Below are 15,983 nucleotides of genomic sequence, written 5' to 3' on the forward strand. Positions count from 1 at the left end.
TGTACAGAATAAATACCAAAATAACACATTTAGCACTGAATGCTTGTGGCTTTTCTGTGTTTGGATTAAATTTGCTGCATTTATTTCTTAACTGATATTAAAGGAAATATTTCTGTCACTTTTGAGCAAGAGCGCCAAAGACAGAAGGATTGATAGTGAGATCTTACCAACTGATTTGGGTACATAATACATTTTAATAGGCTTTTATAGTTGTGTGTTTTTACTGTGTTTTTATGTTTTTTATGATGCATTTTTACTGCAACACCTGCATTCCCTTTCAGCACAATAAAAGTTGATGGCGTGAGTTGTGACCAATAAAGCCCTTCCAAGTGTTCATGTTCAGCCATATGTGTGTAAACAGTATCCGAAAGGGCCACAAACAGGCTGAGGATCTCCATTTCCACCTCCTGCATGTAACACTGCGTTAGAAAACAGCATCTGCACCCGGCGAGCAGAAGGAGAGCCGCCCATTTGTTCGGTTGGCAGGCTTGGGGGGAAAAAGGTGCAATTGGAGGACATTGATTTCTCCTCATGTTAGAAAGCTTTTTATTGACATGGCATTTTCTCACCAGAGAAGGTTACAGCAGAGGAGAGAAGAGAGGGAGGGAGAAGGTGAAACATGAAAGGCAAACAAAAGAGATGCAGCATCATGATGGCTCGATCTGTGCTTCCTGTAGATTCACCCCCACTTTGGCTCACTTTACTATGCTTTGAAGTACTGTCTCATACACACACACACACACACACACACACACACACACACACACACACACACACACACACACACACACACGGACATATGTAAGTCTTAAAAACCTTGAAACTCTGAGCGAGAGGTGGCATGAGAGGCCCCTCCACATTTCTTTGAGTGGACAAAACACAGCGGATGGGACAAGACAAAGACTCAAGGACATACTGTATTCAGAGCACATATAACTAATGTGAAGCAGTGATTCAGACAGACAGGTAACGACACAGACAGACAGACAGACAGGCAGTGAGACAGACAGACAGGCACATTAGAGCCAAGAGAAGTATGAGCCTGGAAAGCTTTGTCACTTTAAAAGCTTCGCACATAACGATAATCTCTTTGTGAAACCTCCTAATTTCTCCATAAAGAGTCATAAAGTTTCACAGTGGCGTCGTCTCTGGAGAGCCAGATGACGCCTTTCTGCTGACACAGCGCTAAATCACCACGCTCCCCCTCCTCTTCCTCCTCTCTCTTTTCCACCTTGTTTTTCAATGGAAATACACGCTCACTGCTCCTCCATCTTCAGCCTCTATCTCTTCCCTATCTGTCCCTCCTTTAACTTGTTTGGCATCATTTGAAAACGACTTTCGACAAAGTCAATACTCGGTTAATGAGCGCAGCGCCAGCTGCGCTTAAGCATTCCATTATCCGGACAGCTTCTGCTGTTCATGGTCGCGGGGGGTGCTGGAGCCGATCCCAGCCGACATTGGGCCAAGGCAGGGTTCACTCTGGACACGTCTCAGTTTATTTACACTAAAAAAAGGACTTTGTGGCCTTGTAATTGTTGCGTTGATTATATGAGTAAATTCTACAATAAATTAGTATTTCAGTCCTTTTACTTTAAAAGGTCACCTTTTATTTAATGTGTCACTTTGTGTTTGTTAGTAATTATGAATCCTTATTTTGATACACCAAGTCAAATGAACTAAACTACTGGATTGACCCTGCAACCTGATACAACCAAGTAAAATTTACTTAAAAAACATTCTTAGTCGTAAGTAAATTTAACTTAACTGTGAGGACATTTTTTAAGTAAATGCCACTCCAATTTTTTTTCAGTGTAGAAACAGAAAACCATTCTTGCTCACATTCACGCCGACGAGCAGTTTAGAGTCTCCAATCAACCAGAGCAGTCTTAGAGTGTGGGAGGAAGCCGGAGAACCCGGAGGGAACCAACGTTTCCACGAGGTGACAGTGGTAGCTTTTGCTCCACCGTCCAGCCCTCTCCAGTCAAACATGCATTTTTGAAATACAAAAGACTTAAGGAGAATATTTTACTTGCAATTACTGATTATTTTTGGCCATTTAGGGCAGTACAAACATTGACCGTGTTTCCCAGATTCGTGCAGAAACTCTTAAGCGCTAAAAGCTTCTTAGGAGCGCTCTGAAAAGCGCTGTGAAAGAAGGACGTGTTTCCCAGAGTCGTTCTTAGCTTAAGAAGATCTCTCACTAAGAAGGAAATGTAAGATCAGCCTGACCCACTCTTAACAGCAGAAGGCAGTTAAGAACGCGTCTGGGAAACACCGTTATCTTAGCGCTCCTTCTTAGCCAAACCCTTCTTAAGCGCCTTCTTAAGTCCTTAAGAACGATCGATTCTGGGAAATGTTAGCACCTTACAAGTTGATATCATGCATTTGTCAGTAAAAGGTTCCTCAATTGCACATGAAGAAGTTACAGAGCCGCATTATTATCATTAATTGTCATAATCATTACATTTCTGTCCTATTATAACAGTTCACCTCAAACATTTCCTCTTAACTGTTAAGCTTTTATCAAAATTGATTGTTTTGGTGTGTGTTGCCTGGTTTTAGAGATATTGACGAGAAATATCTTCCCTTTCTCCAATTTAATTGGACAATATAGCTGGCGGTGGTGGTGCGGCTGTGTTTGGTTTAATTATGTGCTGCCACCCCGGAGATGGATTTGGTTTAGGCAACAAAACTAAATAAAGTAAATGTACATATAGTTACATTCCAGAACTGCAAGAACAACGATGTTGTTGTTTTTTTAAAGAGTACAAAGTTAGCTTGCTTACATGTTTGCCAATTAGCACTAAAATCAAAATATAGCTGAGGCTAATGAGGATCTCATTAAAAAGAAGTAAAACTTTGCCCAGATGATGGCGCTAGATGACAAACCAGAGGAATGTGAAGTCAGTAGGGGGCCATGGGGACCATGAACAAGATGTCATGTAACCAAAGTAGATCGACCAAGCGCTGACAGAGATGAGACAGTCTGCAGAAGTCAGATGACAATTTGACAGTTTTATTTATGAAGATGAAGGCCGAATGGGCTCTGGAGTGTCCTTTTCCTTGTCTGAGTAGCATGTTGAGTTTTCATTCAGCCGCAAAATCTGAATTGTAATATGAGCTGAGCAGGTTTATAAGACATTAGGTGACTTTATTATGTCCCGGAGGGGAAACTAGTTTCTTTGCCCACGCACAATGACGAATAACGACAGAGACAAACAGGTCACAGCAGACTACGTATGAAGGAGAAGCTGCCAGAGAAGCAGCACGAACACACTAATACTCCAATAGGACATTAGTGCAGCCCAGGAGTAACCAAATCAATGTATTCAATCAAATCCACCGCATGACTAAAAAAAGGCCTGAATATTCGCCATAAATGTGTAATTTTGTTGTGACGATACATATGAAGAGAAACCTGAAGAAATATGTCAAAAGTACGACCTATATCTATAAGATAACATGGACGTACCTCACCTCATTCAAGCTCCACAGCTGTGGGTGAAAAAGACCTTCTTATTAGTTCTGTGGAGCATCTGTGGCCGTTTTAGACAGACACAGACAAACACACACACAAAAAAAAAGATGTAAAGGATGAAAGAGAATTTCAAATGAAGCTATTGATGCTCCAGCCTCTTTGAGAACACCGTTGTGTCCGTTTAAAGCAGATCCAGGGTTTATACTCAGGATTCAGGGCATGACGAGAAGGATCAAATGTACAACACCTAATGCCTGACATGCAGCCGCAACCTGTTCTGAGCCCGCGGAGCCGAGCCCGTTGTTAAACATCCTCTCGTGTACCTAAATCCCTAATCTCATCATGCTGCTACATTCAGTCCCTCAAATCTCTGCATCACATTCTGCAGTAATGCGGAGCTCCAAAAATAGTCCACATCCAGTATCTCTCGGGTGATTTCAGTCCGAGGAGACGCCTCCACAGGATTCGTGGTTAATGTTCATATTCAGCAATCGACTGGGTCTTGAAGAGAAGTTAAGTGCTGAGGAGGACATCCGTCTTCTGTCTGTCTCTCACACGCACAAATACACACTCAAAATACACAGTCAGCGCTGTTGTGTTCATCATTAGAGCGTCTGACGGCAGCACTGAAAGTGATGGATGTGCACTGTTAGCTTACTGCTGGAACAACAAATCACGTGTTCGATTCAGGCCCCAGTTCTGCCAAGTGAAGCCAATGCTGAAGCGTCTTAAACCTGCATTCTCTCTAATGGCCACGAGGGGGCGACTCCTCCATTTGCAAAGAGATGTCAGATTGTATAGAAGTCTATGAGAAAATGACTCTACTTATCTCTTGATGTAGTCCCTCAGTAAACGTTGTAAACATGAGTTTATGGACTCAATCTTTAGTTTCAAGTCTTCTTCAAAACAACATGATGTTTATTTACAAAATGAAGGTCCATTTATGCTTTAGTAGAGTGTGCTTTGGAGCGGGTTTACTGTGATTGAAAGGATGTTGTCGCCACCACCGAAGCGTTAAACGGTGTTTATACGTCACTTTTCCACATTCCATTCTTTTCATTGGTTGCGAAGAAATCGACTTGGCGACGATTGTAATCCACAAAATTGCCAAACTCGAGGCTTCAAACCGTCCGTCCACAAACCAAACGGGTGTCACGATGGCCGCTTCCACTTCTTATACAGCCTATGGTTTGATCAGTGGCGGGCCGTCAGGGCCGGCTAAGCCTTCACCGCATGCCTCAATCAGCTGTTAAACAGCAGGTGTAGCTACAAAATCCACGGCCTGCCACTGAGTTTGATTTGAGCCAGATGGTCTGAAAGTATGCCAACGGTCCGAAGGGAATATTTAAAAGATCGTGAACTACTCTGTTAGGTTGAGGAAAGGATTCTGACGTCCTGTTTCACACATGGAACGAACAGTGGCTTTGTGGGCTTTTGTTGGTTCATGATTATCTGGATTGTACATCATTTTATTTGGTGGGATAGCTACAAATTACAACATATTTTTTTTCCTGTCAGTATAGCTATGAATGCTGGGTAAGAACAGACTATGGCGCTAGAGGTAAAGCCATTGGGCTACCAAAACATTAGGATTCATCAGCAGGGGGGTCAAAGCTATCTACAGGAAATATAAAGGGATGCTCTTATATCTGCCTGTTACTCGTGAGAGCCAACACGCTAGCTTAGCATAAATATTGAAAGCCAGGAGAAACAGCTAGCCTGGCCCCGCCAAAGGTTAAACAAATCTGCCAACCAGCACCTCAAAGCTCACAAATCAACATGTCAAATATTTGCTGGTTTAAAAAACCCGAGCGGAAAATCCACTATTTGCGTTTTGTGCGAGACAATTTTTCTGCCGAGCACTTTAACTCCTGGGAGTCTCCGTCGTTCCGCTAATCTCCGGGCTCCTGCTTCATATTTGGCGGAGACATGGAAGAGGAATCAATCTTCTCATCTCGCTCTACGCGGGAAGGCAAATATTCCTCCGTGACGAAGCTATTGCTTGAATAGAAATCTGGCTATTTGTTTGGGACCAAAGTGTTATTTAGCGGTTAACCCTGATAGTGGTGCAAGATGAGGAAGGGTTAGGGGGTTCGCAATATCTTTCCTTTCAGCATCATCATCCATACAGAAAGTAATAGCAATCTGACCACTATTTATCAAGTCAAGATGTCTTTGAATGGACCAACAGACACACGGACTCCAGCAAGCCAACTGGCTTCCCCATACTTAGGCTGTCCTGCTGGAAAAGTCATAAATGGAGGCGGGGGGGATAACATCCTGAAATCAAAGCTGTCTTTCCTCTTAAGGCCTAACTCTCTCCGGGAATCTTCAATATACATCTTCCATCTGCAGGAGCTTTCACCCAATCAACCCCAGTCACCATTTGTTAGATTTCTGGAAAACTATCAGGTTGAATGTTCTGCTCATCCTGTGTGGGACTAAAGGGAGGTTTTATTTTCCGGTTCATGCCGGTCTGCCAGAGAACACAGCAGTTTGATAATCCCACACACACAACGGGAAAAAGAAGAGTGATTCCATACCTGTGGTTTCCTAACCCTGGTTCAAGGAGGCTCGAGGGTCCTGCAGGGGTTTCCAGCTGGTCCCCTGAAAAAAAAAAGTGGAACACTTCATTTTCACTCCATCAGCGAAGCCAATAAAAGGTGTTTGGATCCGGTGTTTCAGCCCGCCTCTGTTATCTTCTGACTCTCAGCTTCCATCAGTGTGGAGCCGTGAGATAGCATAGACACGCTTCACAAAAGAAGGACAATATATTTAACAGAGGGGCAGGACATGTGGATTAAATCACTTTAATTAAAAGATCAAATCAATCATTCAATATTATAAAAGACAGACACAATCTTTAATGTATGGAGGCGTCTTTCTTTGGTTGCGTCACATCTTTTTCCACCTTGTTTGTGAATGGAACAGTTCATCATGGCTGAACTGCAGGCACTTCTTCAATGAACTATTGGGTGCCTAAATCAAAATAAGCTGTTGTGAAGTAACACAAAACATGTATATCTGCAAAAACAAATCACTTTTAAAAGATATTTTGATCGTAACTATGAACATTTAGCATGATATGAGCCAGATTCTCCAAAAATGCCTCAACGAGCGGTCAATAAGACACCTTTTTGCAAAGATTAGGATCTAATGAATTGGAATCTGCAACAAAAATCACAATATAACAAAGTCTTGGTCTGTTACGAAGGAGTTCCTGTCAAAAAACTTTGTCGATTGGTTCAAAAATGGAAAAATTCTGTATTTTATGCCAAAAGATTGTCTGAATGGGGCATGCTGGGACTTATAATGGGCACAGAAGGATTTTCGCGCACGGTTTCCAAAAGGTTAAGGGATGTATTACTTGGTGGGCCTACGGTAACACCTTCAAAGGTTTTGTTTTGTCCGACCAACAGACCAAAACTCTAAGCTTTTCAGTCATTTTAACCTCTCGGCTGTCGCCTTGTTGGCGGCTTTTCCCCGCGCTGCTCATCGTTTAGCAGCTTGAGATGCGAGACCGGAGTTGGAGTTCAGGGGGACGACCTGTTTCTAGCCAGAGCACGAGTTCATTCTAAACCAATAAAAAGCTGATCATCGTCATATCAGATTGCATTTCCAACATGTTCTGCCTTATTATCTCCACGCCGTGTGTTGACCTACATTCAACCAAAGGCCGCTCCAACGTGATTGGTCAATATTGCTCAAACAACAAAAGGAATCCCGTGTGGAGATCAAACATCTTGACCTGTTGCCTGCAACAGTACCGTCAACACGGCGGGAGATGAAACCATGGAGTGTTCAGCATTTCTACTTAAAGAAAATACATATATTTAACTAAATATTAAAATAGTTGCGTATTCATTTTCTGTCTCCCAGCTAACGGAATTACCATTTCAGCTCAACCGCCAGCCTCGTTGCAAGAAGCCCGCCTGGAAAGCATCAGGCAGACTTTGGCACTAAGTGTGCAGAAAAGAGGAAAACCCTTGAAGGAAGTGCTCCATTTAAATATGCATGATTTATAAAGTCCTGATTGGAAACTTAATCCACCATATTGTTTGCTTTCCTGTCGACAAATGTTCACATCTTTGCACGTTGAGCTGACCTGCCGACACTGATTCAAGACTCTCTAGAAATGAATTTGAATTCTTGATAGGAATTGTACATCATTTTCACATTTTCTCTTTTTTTTTGGTGTGGGGATTAGTAAATTACAAACCTACCTAATCTAATCACTGCATTGGGATACTCTAGATTAGACTAGACAACAGCTCACACTGAGCTTCATTGGGAGGGTTAGACAACGACGTCAGCATCTCCTCCCACCGCCAATGTTGACAACAATCACAAGTAATTCAATAGTAAATACATTTCAGTCATATACTCCAAGATATTTGTAAATGATCCAAATGTCAAGCATGCTCAGACTGAACATAACATGTTTTGTTTTTTCTTTTTGGCTGCTTACATTCTGCTCTGAGCTGCCGACGGAGCTCTGAGAGAGGCGACTCGCTGCAGAGTGGAGATAACGCTCCACCTGCCAGCCGTGCTCATCACTGTGTGTGTGTGTGTGTGTGTGTGTGTGTGTGTTTGTCTGAGACACTGCGTGTGTCTTGCCTTCCCAGGTCTGCCAAGATAAGAGGCTCTCAGGAACCTAACCGAAAAATCGGAGCGACACTAAACACCCAGCAGAGCTCAAGTCAAGCGACGCACAGAAAAAATACTCTTTTTATTTTTTCTTTTCGGAACGGGCTAAAATTAAGAAAATAAAAGATAAACAGAGAGGCCATTTCCTCCACGGCAAGCAACACAAACACTTATCGGCTCTCTACTGCGCGGTAACGTTGATTGAAGGCGAGGCGGATGGTCTCGCTCATCCCTGCAACTTGTTGAAGAGCCGATCAAAACGATGATGATGACGACGATGATGATGATGGTGACATGGTTATGTGAGACCTTTTTAAAATGACGACATATTCTAACGCTAACACAATGTCATAATTATGAGGAACATATGAAAAAATGATCTCATGATTACGAATTATTATTTGATAATTATAATGTAATTATAGAGACACGTTATAATCTCATAATTGTGAGAAAACACTGCAAAATCATGAGGTAGTTCCCAAAACATGACAAGGTATGATCAACTTGTGACTATGACTTAATATATATATATATATATATATATATATATATATATATATATATATATATATATATATATATATATATATATATATATATGTATATGTACATGTATATATATATATATTTTTTTTAAATATAATAAATATAAATATGAGATACAAAAGCAGATTGTGTAAAGACAGTTGTGTAAAAGTGACTCACTGTTGAGAGAAACCTTTCCGGGAGTATGACATCAAATTATATTGTGTATGTATTATCTAATAATATTTGTATGTCTATCATGGGGAGAAAAGATTGTATGAACAAAGACAGATACAAAGTCATAACTTTATCGATACTTGTAGTCACACTTTTGAAAGTGTCTGACAAACCCATGACGAAGTGTCACACTGGGGGGCGTAACTGAAACTGTGAGTAAAGTCCATGATCCCCTCCTCGTCTTTTATGTCGAGGCATAAAGAAACACCATTAATTTCTGTCTTTCTCCGTTTCACACGATCACATTCGGACCTCTCTTTCCCCCGCACACACACACACATGTCATCCATCTATCACCCCCAGCCTGAAACAGCATTACTTACGTTCTGCTGATAGAAGCTCTTTGTTGCATCTACAGCTCTCCATTGCTCACTCCTTCTGAGAAAATGACAGGAAGCGTAATAGGAAGTGAAGTTTTTTTTTCTTCTTTTCATACATGCGTCTTATTGCGTTGTCGCCTGCCTCTGCAAGAATTGTGAGTAATATTGTTTCGGGCTTCTTCGACTCCACCGAGAGGCTCCTCTCGCTTTGTCTCAGGGTGTGAAGGATAGTTTTTGTTTCAACTTAAGAAAAAGGAAGCAGATACCATGAAGCCACAAGTCATGCCTGAGAAGAAGTGTGCTGTGTGACCTCATGGTGGAAGCATGACAAGAGTAGCGTTGATTAAACTCCTCATCCTCGTGATCCTCGCCTTCATCATCTGCCTCCCGGAATTCTTCACATTGTACAGAGGTGGGTCATCCAAAGCCACGTCGGATGGAGGCGTGTGTGTGTGTGTGAGAGAGAGAGAGAGAGAGAGAGAGAGAGAGAGAGAGAGAGAGTGAGTGTGTGTGTGTTTGTGTGAGCGTGAGACAGTATGCTAGTGTGTCTTTACCAGTGCTGCACAGCCTTTTAGCGGCATTTAACCCATCGAAAACCTCGTTTTCCCTGGTTTCTTCTCCTGTGTTTGAATGTTTTTAACTGTGTTTGAGTAGTTGTAGGAACCCCAAATTAATTCCAATACTTGTGTTTATTGTATGTATTTGTTCAGCAAAGTCTTGGGGGAGAAAAAGGGTATCTGCAAAAAAAATCACTTTTAAAAGATATTTTGATCGTAACTATGAACATCCAGCATGATATGAGCCAGATTATACCAAAAATGCCTCCTGGAGCGTCAATAAGACACATTTTCGGAAAGATTAGGACCTTAAGAATTGGAATCTGCAACAAAAATCACAATATAACAAAGCATTGGCATGTTACAAAGGAGTTTTAGTCAGAAAACAGTGTCGTTGGGTTCAAAAATGGAAAAAGTACATATTTTATGCCAAAAGATTGTCTGAATGGGGCATGCTGGGACTTAAAATAGGTCTGGGAGGATTTTCGCACGGTTTATAAAAGGTTAAAAGCCTGAAACTCAAAGTGTTTTTCTCATACGTTTTGCGCAAACTTTATTTCAAAAGCTTACCTTTAAAAAGCAGTCAACTTTATCTAGTCAAGTCTCTTTGTTCTGTTCCTTCCTGCTCTTGTCAACTTTCTTTCAAGGTCTACTTTTTCTATCTCTCTGAGCTGAACCTGGAATTACTGCTTTGTGGTAGTACACCTCAATCAGTCATGTTGCAGTTCACACAAAATGTCCCCACTTCATCATCTTTTACTATGAGACATTTGTGTAAAAATTGGCATAATTGGCATGTCATATCTTGAGTTATGGTCAAGAAACGTGTTTTGTGGGGTCACAGAGACCTCGACCGTTTACCGCCAAATTTGTTCAGTTCATCCTTCCAGTCCAGAGGTCCAAGTGGACGTTTGAGCCAAATTTGAAGACATTTACGGACGTGAGGTCACAGAGACCTCGACCGTTGACCATATGATGGAAGATTTTCTCTGTCGATCTGCTGAGGAGGAATGGAGTCTCTGAATCAAAGTTGTCTTTCATCCGTTTGTTCTTGCAAGAAGGAAAAGTATGCAGCAGCTACTCAAAGTAGTCTGTGACGCAAGATTCAATGAAACAACAGTCGCAACCCCACGTTAGACATGTTGAGGGTTACGCCTCCAAGCCATGGTGATACGAGGAAAAACGCTGAGTCATGGCATGTGCTTGACCTCTTGTCTCTTGGTCCTTGAGATCAAAGAAGTTACGTTTTCCTTTGCCCTGGAAGTTCAACCCCCTTCCTGTTCACGACCCCCCCTTTCATATACATAAGGAAGGAAAACAGGCCTTTGATCTACTTCAGCTTCGACTCTATCTTCACATAACATGACAATACTATATTTTACTATTACAACCTACAAATTGTGTTCATCCTTCAGTCCAGGTGGACATTTGCGCCACATTTCAAGCAATTCCTTCTGCGTGTTCCTGAGATATCTTCCCGAGAATGGACTGGACTGAACGGACAGACAGACAACCAGAAACCAGAAGGCCTCCCAACACGTCTGTCGCCAGCGCGGCGGCACAGAAACACTTCCACACAGAGCTCCACACAACACTGACTGATGGCTGCTTTGAAAGTGCTTTCCGCATTGTGTTGCCTTGAAAAGCTTGTTCTCGTTTCGAGAGCAGTTCGCTTTAGGCTTCGTGCTCGTCTTTGCCTTCAATGGTTTTGCCTTTTTGTCTGTGCCTCTCCTGTCTGTCTTTGTGTGTCAGACATGAACTGGAGGCAATAGCTTCCATTTTGAGTTCTCGCTCGGGTTCCTGACTTGAGAGCACTTTGCGGTGTGTTTTTTTTGTTTTTTTTTCCCCTCACCACTCTCATCCTGCTCCCGCCGAGAAATGGCTCTGAATCGTCTGTTCTCTCTCTCTCTCTCTCTCTCTCTCTCTCTCTCTCTGTCTCTCTCTCTCTCTCTCTCTCTCTCTCTCTCTCTCTCTCTCATATTTCAGTATCAAAAGTGAACTTCCTCTGCCTGCCCTACCGACCCTGTGAGCGAGGGAATCGGCAGCAGGAGGGGGCAAATGGGAAGAGCGGTGACGCTGAAATTGAGGGAAGGGGTTTGTGTGACCCTCCGCGGACTCCGGGAAGCAACAAGTGGGAGCAGGACTGCAATCAGAGCAACGCGACAGATCCAGAGTCGCACTCCAGGAGGGACCTAGAAAAGAACTGGTTCATGTGTGAAGCAGATGTCGACATGGCAGAATTACAGAGAAACATGTCCTCTTCAGGTATTACAAAGGCAGAGGATGAGTCCTATACTCACTATGGGGGATCCCGTGGCCTGTCCTCTAGCGCAGCAATGAGGTTGATATTTATGTTGTGAAGCTCACTCCCAGTTAAATTTAGGAGCTTCAATCTGTTAATTTAGTGTCCGATGAACTTAGAACATTTCATCACGCTGCTCGGTCTCGTTTTCAGCTCGCAGCTACGGTTTGCTCACATTAACTGTCACTGAAAACGGCCGTGTTTGTGCATTGCAGGCTAACAAAAGTTGTAACTGAGTAGCTCACTTTTAGATACTTTTAGTCACAGTTTGACCACAATGGCCTTAACCTTTGACCTCCAAAAACCCCTTGGTGACTAGACGTCTCTGAATTGATGTTACTCGTGTTAAAAGATTTCATGAGTAGGTTTGTTTGTGTTCGAACAGTGCGGCGCGAGTACATGTTAGCACGCTAAAGTAGGAAGGCAAACAAGGTAAATGTTGAACATCAGCGTGTTAGCATGTTAGCATGCTGGCGTTAGCATTAAGCCTCGAGCTCACAAAATGTGTCGATACGGCTGCAATCTATCATCTCTTTATCCGTTCGCAGATCTCAAAACACACCTCGAGGTGTCGGTGGAGCTTCGACTGAGTGACGCAGAGACCCTGAATCTCACCTTGTACAGCGGCAGCAATCACAGCTCCTTACACCTCCACCCACCTGGGGAGGACGAAGAGGAGGAGGAGGAGTGGAGGGACAATGAAGAGCAGAGGAGGGTGTTTTACTGCTGTCTCCCTGAGTCGGCCAATCCGAGGCGCTGTCTCCTTTGGCTCGCCAATCGAACGGCGCAGGAGGAGCTGCCATGGAAACGCTCACAGAGAGGTCGGTGTCGGGATGAGAGAGCGCTCTTCGGTCCCCGGGTGGTCAGAAGAAGAGAGGGAAGAAATTGTCCCATCAGTTTTCATTTTGGGTTAAAGTGATTGGATCTCATTCAGAACCGTCTTCTCTCTCAGTCCACGGAGGAGTCATTTCTTTCAATAGAGCAAAATTTCCCTCAATTCTTCTTCTCTTGACTTCAATCTCAGCTCCGTGACTTCGTTTCCCTTTTCCTATCTCTGGGCTGGAGGATCCTCGAGTAACAGTACATCTCAATCTACTGTATCTCCGAGGCATATTGATTCTGTTCGTCTCTCCAACAGTCCACCAAGCTATACGGCTAACTCATATTTTCCAGTGTGTGTGTGTGCGTGTGTGTGTTTGTGTGTGTGTGTGTGTTTCCACTCAACTTTTTTTCCATCCTCTCACTTTCCTCTCTGCTTCCATTTGTCGCTGTATCATCTGCTATTATTCCTTTATGTTTGTCTCATTTCTGGATTTATTTTTCCGGGTGTTTTCTCCTCTTCGTCGCTCACCAGTTACATTTGTCAGCCGAGTAGAAACGAGGGAAAAAAGCACTCAAATCCTGACAGTCACAACAGTTTGGGAATTTACTGAAAAGAATGATGGTGCACAAGCTTGCAGGCAGACGAGCAGAGATTTAAAGGTTATGGGTTCAGGTTCAGGTGGCTGGCTCAGAACAAAGGGAACAAAGGGAACAAAGGGCTGGTATGTGTACATGTAGCGCCAGGGTTGTGGGAAAGACTTCTAGATTCCCTGAAATGAAAACTCACTGACTTCTGTCTGTTCTAATTCTGGCTTAACAGAGTGGTTTGTAGCATGTCAGGGCCTATGGTACTACCTACCTACCTACCTACCTACCTACCTACCTACCTACCTCTGTGAGACAGTTAATAATTAAGAAAATGGACAGTTCATGTGGATTTTTACATAGCTGCTATTTGTAAATTACGCCCCAAATATTCCACTCAGTAATTGTATCGTTATATATATATCTGTTTTGGCTATTTCATATTTTCTATTGGTACAAATAAGAGTAAGGGACAGAAGTCATGTGTTGAAGTGAAAATTGTAAGTTGCTCATTTGCTAATGATTTGGTTTAGATATGCATCGTGTAGACTTGCTCATTGTTTGGCTTTATTAACTTGAGGCTGAATATGCAACAATGCATCTGCAAATATCTACAGGTGTATTCTGGATAGATAATACATGATAATAGGCCGAAAAACGTCACTAATGTGAAGTTTTTCTGTCAAAAAATACTATTGAAGATATCAAAAACCCAATCGTGAACATCTAAAATTGAAAGAACATGCAAAGAAATGTCATTGTGAATATCTGAAATGTTTTAAGAGGAAGAATTACATCACAGAGAACGTATAACTCTATATCCAGTCTCACTAATAAAGGTCAAAACATCCACCCATGTATTTTTTAAATATATTTTAGACGTGGTTGTATTTAGTTGTGAGGAACGTCATCATCAATATCTTCATAACTATTATTCTCACTGGCGAGAATGTGGCCAGAAATGTATCACATCCCAGATCAGGAGCGTCGTGTGAGGAGTGTGTGTTACAGTCTGTTACAGTAACTCCCTCTCTGTCCTCAGACGAGTGGCGCTGTGTGTTCAGGGCGCTCTGGCTGGCTCTGCTGTGTGTGGTGATGCTGACTATAGTCACAACTGTGCTCGGACTAATCTACTGGAAGAGATGCTCATGCAGTAAGACACACACACACACACACACACACACACACACACACACACACACACATACACACATTGGGTTAGGTCAGTGTTTCTCAAACATTTTCTGTCACGCCCTAACTAAATTGTAACAAAATGGTCCGCACTAAATTTCCTCCATCTGTGCTTTTATAAATAATAAAATAAAGAAAATTGCAATCACTTTCAAGCCAACCAGATTGCTCCATCAGACAAAAACAAATACAATGTGCAATCACTTTGTTAGAAGAATGCAAATAAAGTTACATATGTGCAAAACATAACTGTAGATAGCTCATTGTGGAAAACAATAAGCAATTCTTTTGCAAAACACGACAAAATGAGTGGCATGTGTGATCCACCCAGTGGTATCAGTGTTAGTGGCTGCAATGAGCCTGCTTTCCACTGCAAATCTTTTTTAAACAGGGTTCCAGGTTTGATACGGCCGCTCTCAACTCAAGCTCCATGTTGAGCTGAGATCTCGAGAGCCAACAGCTGAACACAGAAGTGGCCAAAAGAACAGAGATCGGCATTTGCTGCCGAGAATCGGCGCCCACCTGTTAACAGCATAACGCAAACGTTCACCTGAAAGCACAGGCGTTTCTCAATGTATATATTCATGACTTAGTTGTTTGTCTGTGTACTTTGTGCTTTTGTAATATGTGAAGTTCTCATGAAAGTTCCTCCCAGTTTGAGGAATCCAGGTTGAGCTTTTGAAGTTGACCTGAACATAATATTATTTTTATTTATCAGAAAACCCCGATGTGCTCCCTCTCGGTTACGCTGTCACGGGCCCGCAGTTGAACGGTAAATTGTGATATTTCTATATTCAATTCAAAATATTTAGAAAAAAACCCAACCTATTTATGAAATGAGTAATAATAAACATGCCTGATGTACAGTAATGTTGTCTTGATATTTCACATAGATGGTGAGAAGCACACAGAGACCATCATTGCCAAAGGTAAAATTGATATTTGTTATGATTTCAATTGAACCAGTATGGATACTAATGACCTCTCGATGACCTCCAGGGATGATCTTTCACGCTTCTGCGTCCCGACCGCATCCAGGTCCGTTGCACACGTGCACGCAGTTTGATTCATTTGATGAATCCGTCGTTTCCTTTGACTAACTTTATGTTTTAAACGCACAGGGCTGTCCCCCATTCAAGAGGTGGACTCTCAAGGTGAACACTCAATCTGTGAACACACACACACACTGAAACTAATTCAGAGCCAAGAGCGACTTTGTGTGTTAATGTTCTTCAAACGCTCTTTTCAGAAGACATTGAAACTCTGCTGGATGGAAACGTTGACCACTGCTATTCAGGTACGACTGCATTCAAGTC

General features: G+C 42.4%; 1 protein-coding gene across 1 annotated transcript in view; it reads right to left on the reverse strand.

The window, feature by feature from the left end:
* klhl5 (kelch-like family member 5) overlaps window positions 1-9,293 on the reverse strand; it is a 52,053-nt gene extending 42,760 nt beyond the window's left edge. Inside the window, exons 1-2 of the mRNA XM_068591887.1 lie at window positions 9,214-9,293; window positions 6,022-6,085 (exon numbers count right to left, since the gene is read on the reverse strand). Coding sequence (XP_068447988.1) covers window positions 6,022-6,085; window positions 9,214-9,256 — 107 coding nt within the window. The 5' untranslated portion in view covers window positions 9,257-9,293. The remainder of the gene's footprint in view (window positions 1-6,021; window positions 6,086-9,213) is intronic.
* Between the last annotated feature and the right edge of the window lie 6,690 nt (window positions 9,294-15,983).

The sequence above is a fragment of the Clinocottus analis genome, unplaced genomic scaffold (genome assembly GCF_023055335.1).
Source record: "Clinocottus analis isolate CAN_PGR_092001 unplaced genomic scaffold, fCliAna1.0.p SCAF_26, whole genome shotgun sequence".
Lineage (NCBI taxonomy): Eukaryota > Metazoa > Chordata > Actinopteri > Perciformes > Cottidae > Clinocottus > Clinocottus analis.